Here is a 10,874-nt window from a genome sequence, read left to right as displayed (position 1 = left end):
TATTATTCAACTCACATCGATATCAGTCAACACCAATACTATACCTGAACGATACCAAATACACGAATGATATGGATACAGATAAAAGGTATATCCTGAAAGATACCAAATCTACGAATGATATTGATACAGATAAAAAGTATACTTGTCAAAGACTCAAAATACAGTCACCTCTTAGTAAGGAATGCATTTCCCTAACCAGTGGAGGAAGCTTGGTCTTGGTCCTCTTTTTTCAATTTTTTGAATCATGAATCTATTAAACCTGCTATCCAGATCATCTGACGAATATCCTTTATTTTTTGAAGGAACTAACTTATAAAGCTGCTATCAAGAAACTATATGATATATGTATATAACTCCATTTATCTTTATTACCAAAAAACCCTATTTTATCTTTAAATTATGTTTTAAGAATGGATTGTAATTAGAACGTTATTATTATTCTTAATACTAAGCCTTGGAACTATGGTTAAGTTGCATTATTACTATCAATTAGGTTGAGGGTTCAAAACATGAAATAGCTTCTCTACATGGATAAGGATGCTCTTGTGGTCGTGCGTTCCTGCATCCAAACATAGGGGCAGCTAAATGACCGTCCTAACCCCCCATGTTGGATGCCTCAGCACATACTCTCATTGGCCCCCACCTTGGTGCAGGGGCCATTTGACCAGGTGGCATTCTCTTTTCCTATGGAATCTGACATAAGAAAGAAAATAAAGTGTACAAGAAGGTTGAAAAGGAGGCACCCATAACATTTCAGTGTCCACATACATGGATCTAGGATCACATTAATATGATAATCCTGGTTCTTTGAATTAACCTGGTTCAAATCTTGATTTCAAAAAGCATCTAAAGGAACAGATAATCAGCTTGCATTGTGACATGATGTTGACAGCACAGAGATGACAGAGAACATACTGCAATCAAGAAGAGACATCCATAGCTCAAGATTCACCAACTGCGCCAAAACATTGATGAGTCTTTCGACAACACAAACAAAACGAATTCACCTTCCTGTCTATTTTCAAGTAAAACTGAGTAGAAGGTCTTAAGTCATGCATCACCTTACCTCCTTGTTAAGTTTCAGGCATGCAACCATATATGCCCATGGTAAAGGGTGGCCCTTGTAGCATTGCTATTTAATATTTTCCAGAGTTTACTCACCCCGGAAAAGTAGAAAACTTAATTTAAAGAAGCAATAATTCAAGAATTCAAATTTCCTAAAATTACCTCAATAGATTCTTCTGTACTGTCCACACATTGAGACATTTCCCTTTTGGGGGGAGGGGGCAGTAGTTTCATGCATTAAAGTAGAAACCATGCATATAGAACATTCACAATTTCTGAAAATTTATGACTGCTAAAACATCGCTCTGTTTTGATTAAGAGAGTCTGAAAGAGATTTTAAAGATTTTTTTGACTCAGAATAGAAACCCATCAATAGATAATCAAGTAATTAGGCTGTCATCGCCAAAGTCTACTGATAAACCCCTTCTTGTCTTTCTTCATCCTGTTCTCAAGGGATGGGAACTCGATCAAATTAAATGCTATGTCCAAAATGATGGGATTGCGAGGAGCTGGCTGAAAGGGTGGAGGGAAGGCTTCAATCCGCGGAACTTCTTTCATGTTAGAGTTGCTAACAGCAGACTCATAAAGATCAAGTTTATCCAGAAGGAATTTTTCCACCTAAAACAAGATAGAATCAGCACATATTGATGTGGCATAGATGAATTGTTACAAAGACGTAAATGCAGGCATAATCAGCAAGGGGGTATATGATAAACTATTCTGATAAACCTTCAGGTTTTTTTGTTTGTTTTCTCAATGACTCTATGCACACAAATAATTTAAAGAAAAGATATGGACAAGAAAAAGAACAAGAGAGCATTTTCTCAAAATTCGTTTAATATATGGTTTCCCAGTTAAAGAAAAAGGAAAAGATTGGTGACAGTCCCATAGTACATTATTTCCTGCTCCTAGCTAAAGAAAGAGGAAAAGATTGGTGACAGTCCCATGGTACATTATTTCCTGCTCCTCTCATCCTCTCCTGTCATTTATCTCTTCCATCAGTTTCCCCATGTATTAAGAAATGCAAAAGCAAAAAAATAGGTTTCTCAAAATTCAAAACTTTCCCACTTTTCACACATGGGCATCCAGCACGCCAAGAACAAAATTATCTTAGCGTTCTCTTCCCACAGCCTGGTGGGGAAGCAATCAAGCACAGTATAAAATACAGCTCAGTAAATTTCCCTCTAATATTTATAGTAAGAGCAATTGCTATTCTTTTTAAGTTCTCTTTTCAAGTCACATTGGGAGTTTCGAGTTCTGGAAGTAGAAATAGCTAAGGGTCTTTACTAGTGGTAGGTTTTGAGTCTTAAAATGAATATTTCCAGTTTTGGATTTGACTAGGCATTAGGTCCAAAGTGGCTAAAATATGCATGTAATTCAGAATTTAAATCAGTATGTATGTTGTATGGTATGGCTTTGTGTATTGAAAACAGGATGGTTCTCTAACAGTATTGTTAATGATGAATGGTTTTTTTTTTTTTTTTTTGAATAAATAAAATTCATTAGCAAAGAGGAAGGAATATACAAGGGAAGGGGGGGGGGGAAGCCGCAAGGGAGAAGGCCTCCAAGGAGGCAACAGCAACAGCACGGGGCCTAAAGCCCAACCAAAAGAAGGGAAACATCAAGTGTGTGTGTGTGTGTGTGTGTTGTTTGGGGGGGGGGAGATGATGGAAGAAGGGAGGCCCCAGAAGACAACAATAAGCTTGTTTCTTGGGGAGTCTAAAACCAGACGGTGACAGGCAACCAAGCTTGGAGTTGACATCGAAGTAGATGGCTTTCCAAATCTTGTCAAATGACTGGGAGTTGGAACTCCATCTACACAGATTATGCTCTATCCAAATATGGTTGATTGTGGCCCCAAAAGTGAGCTTCCCAATAGAATCATAGATGGTAGGCCCACCAAAAGTCATGTCAATACAGATCCATTCTTTGGACAAGGAAGGATTCTTCTGCAGGATGGCCAGCAATAACTGAGGACCTTCTTCCAAACAGAGGAGGCTAAGGATCAAGAGAAGAAGAAATGGTCAACATTTTCAGTGCCATTCCAGAATAGACATCAAGAGAGAGGAACATGTATATGCCAGTAGATAAGAAAAGACTGGGTGGGGAGACAATTGAACAGAGCTCGCCAAGTTGTGATGCTGTGACGCGGAATATGACATTAAAACTAGATAGTCTTGTGCCAAGGCATGAGGGGCCCTTTAGAATGGATGAAATCCCAAGCGGAGGCAGAGGAGAACGATCTCTGGGGAGAGGGAAGCCAGATAACCTTGTCTTCCCTTTCATGATGGCCAGGAGGGGTAGGGGGAAGGGAAGACTAGAGGTCAACAAGGGGAGGGGCAAGGAGGTCAACAAGTCATCTTCTTAAAGAATGGTAAGATCAAGTTATGTGTGTACGTTAGTCATCTTCTTAAAGAATGATAAGATCAAGTTATCTTTTAAAGTTTATTTCTTCTGAAAATGCCAAAATTTTAAATATGTTTTTTCAACTTTTTCTCCAATTAGATGATCTCAAAGAAACAGATGAGGGCTTACCTGTATGTTCTTTTAGCAAGATTTTTAACAATGATGACGACTGAGAATTTAAGCAAGTGAAAGAGATCAATTCTCACCTCCAGTGTATTTGTGCTGCAGGTCCCAACCCGGATGGAGGGTTGATGCATCCTGTCAGCAGCTGGCATTGTGAAAACCTTGGCCAAACCTTTTAGCATGGACCCTAGACTTTTGATTTATAACCTTATGTTATGGTGTTCTCAGAAGCAACACGCGGTATTAATGTATTATAACCCACGTGTAGGTGTAGTGACAACTGACAAGTGATACACAACACCATTTAGTGAGGATAAGGATAACTTGAGTTTTAAGTAGAAAGGGCAATGCTGAAGCATCCCAAGATCCGAGTAGATGCTTAAGATTTGCTCCAAATAATGTCAGGTTTGATTTTGATAACCAAAGGTATTAATATTTTAAGAGGAAATTACACTCCCCTCCCCTATACTTTGCCTTAATGCCACATTCTCCCCACATACTTTGGAAAATACCAATCCCCTCCTCTGTACTTTAAAGATTCTATCAACCGTCCCATTAGTCACTGACGGTGTTAAAATGACATGTAAAAAGACAATATGATCCCTCTATTCCTAGTTCGTTTAAGTCTCAGCCTAGGAGGACAAGATCCCTCTCTCCCCTGAGAAACCCACCATTTTTAGTGGCACGAGGATGAAGAAGAACGAGAAACCAGTGGGCGTGATCTCGATTTGGAAGTTCTTGACTGTAAACAGAATGAAACGCCGTATCTACATCATCTTCTAGGTCTTCTTCTGAGGGGAGGAGCTCCAATAGATGGATCTTCTTGAAGGATTTGCTCTACCGAAGCAAAAGAGAAGGTAGACGGAATGGTAACGAGAAATTCTGGCATTCCATCTCTTTCTCTCTCGTCAACGATAAGAAACCTCCTCCTTTGTCAGTACCAATGATGGAAACCTAGAAACCAAAATGAACTCCCCAGGTTCTCTCTAATAAAACTGCCGCAACAAGAAAACCAACCAACGTTATTAGAAAGTTTCTGGACTCCGAAAATATTTAAGATCATTAACTCGGTACAGGCGTTGGTAGAGTAGGGAAACTAACCAACCTCTTGAAAACCAACTCCTTCGGTACAAGTATTGGAAAACCAACCAACCTCCTTTTTCTTGTTTTTCTCTCCTCTTTGTCTCTCTCTCTCCTCTTGAATTTGCACTAATAATTAAGAGGAAAAGATTTTGAAGTGTTGCAGTACAAAAACCCCAAACACTGAATCAATATTGATATGCTTGACATTGAAATGAATTATTAGATTACAACCAAGGTTCCAAATTTCGACTTTTCAACAACTAGTAGTTCCAACGTAAAGCTTCAAAGCCACCTGTTATAGTCTCCGGCATGGGAATTTGATTGGGAAAGTAAACACAATCGTCAGAGTTAGGCAACCAAGTGGGAGGATAGAGCCATCCATCAACAGAGTCAATGGATATGAAATCGTTCTGGCACTTGGGCTAGTCAAAGCTAGTTCCTAGATTGGGTAAGTCGCGAGCTCTGGCAGCCATTTATGGGGTAAGTGAATTCATCGTCATTGTCCAACATGGAAGTTTTGATGAGGCAATTTCAACAGAGTAAGAGTAAGATTAAGATCTAGAAAGAAGCATTTCCTTAGGGCATTTCCTCGGGTGGCATCACCAAACCTTCACGATGCCAGTCAGATTGCACGTCAAGCTGACAACCTTCACTAGGTTTTGGACATCCTGATCAATGCGATAGCAATGATCAATGACATATTGGGCTGCCAAATAGCCTAAAAAATCAGAGATTGAGAAGTGACTCACCTATTATCGACAAAGTGGAGAAGATGAAGGGGCTCATTGTAAGGCGGTCGGAGTCGATTCCTCCTCGACTAGGATTGCTTCAAAGCTGAAGTTGATTCGTCTTCAACTTTGGGCCTCTACAATCAGAATCGGAGACAGAGAAGAGAAAGGGGCCAATGAGTTGAGAATCTGACAAAGGGTAAGGGTTTAAAACATGAGAGGAAGAAGAGGCAAGTGACTCGGGGTTTTTTGGGCCTCTACAATCACTCCGCTTAAAATAACAACAATAAAGGATAATTTCGGTATTAAATCTAATACATCAAGGCTGATGTCATTACTTGACTGGGTTATCTAATGGAAGGGGTATGATTGATAGAATCTTTAAAGTACAGGGGAGGGGAGTGGTATTTTTCAAAGTACGTGGGGGGGGGAAATGGTACTAAGGCAAACTACAAGGGAGGGGAGTGTAATTTCCTCATATTTTAATTTTACAGCTCTAACTGTGTTAATGTTTGGTCATGTGGGTGCTACTTGTCCCTCATTCGATTTCAAAAGCCGGTCCCATATATGAGTCCAACTGTTAGTTTAATTAGCTAGTTATAGAATATTTTATTTATCAATCTACGTTTTCTTAGAACTTTATCTAGCCGTCACTAGTGTCGTAATGTCTGAAATATTAGTCCAGAAAAGCCCAAGATCTAGAAGTAATTGGTTTTCTTGTCCCACCCCTTCCTCAAAAGCCATATACCCCTCCACATATGATATGGCTGAGTCAATCCATGAAAAATTCATTTAATTGGCTACTGGTTTGTCTCTCCCCTTCGCTATCTCTTCTCTCCTAACTTTCTCTCCCATCTTTTTCTCCTAAATCTTTCCCATCTAGTTTCTCTTTTAACCGTCATGGCAAGACTGTTTATCCCTCACCAATAGCTACCTCTTCACCCCATTTAGGTCATCGGGATTTCTATTTTATTCCCTCATCTTCATATTATTCATATCAATCTCAGATCCTACTTTTACGGACTGATTCACTAATTTTTCTCCATTAGGAGGCTATCAATACCCCATATCTTCCCTCTTCTCTATTAGCTACCGATAGCTTATTTTCTCACTATTATTTGCTTATTGATTTCCATAATTAGGCTAGTTTATTAAATCTAGAATTTTTCTATTGTAGTTTTAAATCCATCCCTTTAAATATCTTCAAATCTGGCCACTGAGCAGAGACTGAATCTGATAACAATAAATAATCAGATCGGTCCATTAACATCAACCACATTTTCCTCTTATTCTTCCAACTTTTTCCCTAAGTGGGTCCATTACCCACTGGTAAATTGATCATCAAAGGGAATATTTTATCTTCTAGGGTATGATTGGCAAGCCTCAGTAAACTATTCATCATAGATTTATCCTCTTTTTTGCACCCTTGACAAGTTATAGCTGATCGATTTCTCATCTTTCTCAAATTTTATGCACTCATTAATTTCAAATAAATTTTCTTATTTTTGATCTGTTACATCAAATTTCCTTTATCATTTTTAACCGCTCAGTTTTAGCTCTCTTAATATTCAAAATCTAATTTCAAATCAGAGTCCTATTGCTGGCTGCACTGTTATTCTTGGTCTAAAGCTTAATTTTCCAAGTAGTTCCAACTTGGGTAGTCCACTAGTCCAGGTCCACAGGATGAGAGCATTAACCAAGGCTTTAGGATTGTGCTGCATCATTCATCAAGAAAATTTTAGAACATATCAATAGAGGTTTTCATAGTTCATGCAGTGTTGATTTTCCTCTTCATTGAGTTTCTACTTAACATGACATATTCGCTAAAGTACAGAATGGCAACCATGGTCAGGATAAAAAAAATACGCTCAAGTCCTGAAGGAGATTACCATGTTTAATTTGGGAAAAGCGTATGTTGGTCATGATTATTTACTGTGGTACCTCATGTCCATATGAAAATGCATACATGGATTGTATTCTTTTCTTTTCTTTCTTTGATAAATTTATCTGGAATCTTTTATGAGGTACCCGCACAAGCACTACATAATCCTAAATTGTACCTTCTTTTCAGCTCCAGTCAATGATATAGTAGAGATTCCTTTAGAGAGCTTTTCTGGAGCCATATTCTCTTCCATAATGGCTGCAGCATGTTCAATGCAACTGTTTGATCTGCAATTGCTCTCTAACAACTTCAACTCCTGGATCAGTACCTGTTAATCGAAGACTTAGAAGCATCAGGATGCCTTCTGTGTACAAATATGTATTCTATGTGTTATGTCTGCAAAGATAATATACGACATTGATTTTAATATATTAACCGTACACATAATTAGGTTAAACATTATTTTTCCCATTTTCTGTAAAAAATAACATGAAAATGATAAAAACAGGGCCAAGCTCTAAGCCTGACAGGGCCGGGCCTGGGTGAGATATCCCAGCTCCATGTCCAGTCATAGTTGGTCATGAGTTTCCAGCAGCAATATAGTAATCCATTCTGACAGGGTTTATGGGCCTCAGCCTATATTGGCTTTTGGTTTTACAGATTTTGGGCTTTTTAGAGTGTTGAGAAGAGTTATTCTGTAGTTTTTAGAATTCCTATTAGTGCCATAAATAAGTTTGACGGCTAGTTGGTTTTAGTGAGTACTTGCTTTTAGGACTCGGCAAACAAATATATTCTGCATAATGTATTTATCAATGAAAGAAGTGTCCCTCTGAAAGTTTTATACTACCGTAGCATGTAGATTCAGTGGCCCCCTTTAAACGTTGATTCTTTCAACCCTAGGCAGATCTTATGCGACATTTCTTCTTTTTTTTTAATGCAAAAACATCCTCCAACGTGGCTCTTTCTGTGTCTCCATGTCAGAAAGACATTGGCCAATTGCCTAACAGAGACCCTTGGGGCTCTATCCACCAAAGGAGGAATCAGATGTGGAAGTTTCAGCACTAGTAATTAGTGATTAGGGAGTGAGTGGGCTTTATGGTTATATAGTTGTAAGTTGTAACTTTCTTACATGTGCACATAACAGGTTTTAGTAGTTATTTATTATTGTAAAAGAAAAAATTATATGATCCTTTTAAAGAGTTAGTTTCTAATGTCCAAAGTTAGATTAGGTGTTGATTTCCATCTCCAATAGGATTGTTTTATTTTTCTTCACCTTTTAAAGAGTTAGATCTAATGTCCAAGTCAGATTAGCTGTTGATTTCCATCTCCAATAGGATTGTTTTATTTCTGTTCAATAAATATAACAGTATTCTTAGGAAGTTGTTAGGTTGAATTTTACTTGATTTTGAGTTGAGGACTGGTTCTCCCCTCTTAGGCTTTGGCCACTGCAGTAGCTTCTAGCTTACAGTCATAAACAACTGATTTGTAGCTATTTGCGCCCTTTTGCAATTTTTCTATACAGTGCTCTGATTATATTTTTGGGTTGGATCGTTGCTCAGTCTGAATTTGTGGAATAACCTATAAGTTGGAGAATGGAAAAATTAGTTGGGTTTGGGAATTTGAAACCTGTCTTTTCTCTCTTGACAGTTACTTGGTCTGAGATTCAGACTTTCAACTCAACTAATCCAAGTCAGATGTACCTGATGATTTTTTGGCTTAATATCCTGCTAAAGACAACTTTTGTAGTGGGGGCGTGGTTTGAAATCTTCAAGCTTTTTTCCCCATTAGGATAGCAAACAATAATCTAAATCAAGGAAAAATAAGGAATGCAAGGCATATAGTACAACAACGATAATAGCCACAGCTTTAGAACCCCACAGGGGACTTCTCAATATTCAAGCTTTGAGTGAATTGAAACTGAAATTTGTTACCATTCTGCTTAAGTCCAATATAGGACTCTTTGGACAAGTTTAGTAACTTTTCTTGAGGTCTTTTAAATCTGCTATTGGTAGATTTTGTGAAGCAATAGCATCAAGTCGAAACAAATGAAATCTCATTTGCATAACTTTTTCTCTTCTACTCTCTAATAGTCTAATTTAAGTTAGTGGAAAGAAAGTTGTCTGGTCGTGTGCCCCCTGTGCCCAGACACAGGCGCACGAAATTACTACCCCACCCCTGTGAAATAAAAAATTGCATTCATGTTGATGCCCCTGCACGCGCTCTCATTGGCACACACGCTGGTGCAGGCGACCAGGCAGCAATCTCTTGCCCTTTACGTTATTGTTACTTTTGTGCATACAGTGACAAGACTAGGCCCTTCCACCATTACATCTCCATCAAACTTCACTAACATAGCTTTGTCCCGTCAACCCTAACCTTCAACACTTACCTACCATCAAAACCCTAATTGACTCAAATTGACCCACATGCTGGTGCAGGGGCCAGGCGACCAGGCAGCGGTCTCTTGCCCTTTACGTTATTGTTACCTTTGTGCATACAGTGAAAAGACTAGGCCCTTCCACCATTATATCTCCATCGAACATCACTAACATAGCTTTGCCCCATCAACCCTAACCTTCACCACTTACTTACCATCAAAACCCTAATCGACTCAACTCAACTCAACTAAACTAAGCCTTATCCCAACTAATGGAGTAATCTCAATTGATCCTGTTTCACCATGCAACCCTATTAAAGGCCATATTTGTTGTTAATCCTAATCCATGCATTAGACTGTTTCCAATACTTATATTCTGTCTGCTCCCCAGCCCTTAAAGACTCAAATCCAACTTCACTAAAACCTTAATTCCATTAATCCTAACCAATTTCATCCATTCGGCATCCTTATCCAATATACTGGCCCTAATTTTATCACCACTAGGATTCTTTTTCCATAAACAGCATATAATCTTCCTTATTTTCCTTCATTTAGTTCGTGGCAACCTTGATTCAATTTTGTAAGCTAGACATCATATGGAAATAACTCGAAATCAAATTTGTGGTATTCTGCAGCTGCCCCACACGGGCCACATCACACAAATCTTGGCATCATAGTGGTGTTATGTGAAAATGGTTCAACATATAGGGATGCATTTATTCTCACATCATTAAAATCCATCTCATTAACTGCTAATACAATTACCATGTCAGGGTCACCAACAGACTGGAGTTTCTGAATGACATTATCAGCTAGAGTGCGAGCCTGGCAGTACAACGCATATGCTTCTGTCCTCTTTCCAGCTAAACTGTAAGATTTAGCCAAATAGAAGCACCTGCAAGCATACCACAAAGTTCATATTCAGTACTTCAATTCAAACATTGCTTAGTAATGACACCAACCCATAAAAAAAAATCACAAATAAATAAATAAATAAATAAATTGATACCAAGTTACCAATGCATTTTTTCCCTCATTACAAATGATGCAAGGGTTAGTCAAGAGTGCTTCAACACTCCCACAAGAAGAACTCAAATAAATGGTATAAAGCAGACAACGATATACAAATAAAAATGACCATGGCAACTATAATGAAATAACCTCTCAAATGGTTAAATTCTTTTCAAAGAAAAAAAGAGGGGGGGGG

General features: G+C 38.4%; 1 protein-coding gene and 1 long non-coding RNA gene across 2 annotated transcripts in view; both read right to left on the bottom strand.

The window, feature by feature from the left end:
- Positions 1 to 1,202: 1,202 nt before the first annotated feature.
- The window catches only part of LOC122079513 (signal recognition particle subunit SRP68-like), a 20,396-nt gene continuing 10,724 nt past the window's right edge, over positions 1,203 to 10,874 (bottom strand). Inside the window, exons 12-14 of the mRNA XM_042646044.1 lie at positions 10,433 to 10,562; positions 7,469 to 7,618; positions 1,203 to 1,686 (exon numbers count right to left, since the gene is read on the bottom strand). Coding sequence (XP_042501978.1) covers positions 1,465 to 1,686; positions 7,469 to 7,618; positions 10,433 to 10,562 — 502 coding nt within the window. The 3' untranslated portion in view covers positions 1,203 to 1,464. The remainder of the gene's footprint in view (positions 1,687 to 7,468; positions 7,619 to 10,432; positions 10,563 to 10,874) is intronic.
- LOC122079514 lies at positions 1,888 to 7,462 on the bottom strand. The gene is made up of 2 exons (XR_006140455.1): positions 5,430 to 7,462; positions 1,888 to 5,348 (listed from the first exon to the last, which is right to left on the bottom strand). It is a non-coding gene; the product is annotated as an uncharacterized LOC122079514 (long non-coding RNA).

Source organism: Macadamia integrifolia, chromosome 5, assembly GCF_013358625.1.
Source record: "Macadamia integrifolia cultivar HAES 741 chromosome 5, SCU_Mint_v3, whole genome shotgun sequence".
Taxonomy (NCBI): Eukaryota; Viridiplantae; Streptophyta; class Magnoliopsida; order Proteales; family Proteaceae; genus Macadamia; species Macadamia integrifolia.
The sequence above is the reverse complement of the archived record's forward strand: the minus strand, read 5'-3'. Positions and strand labels throughout refer to the sequence as shown.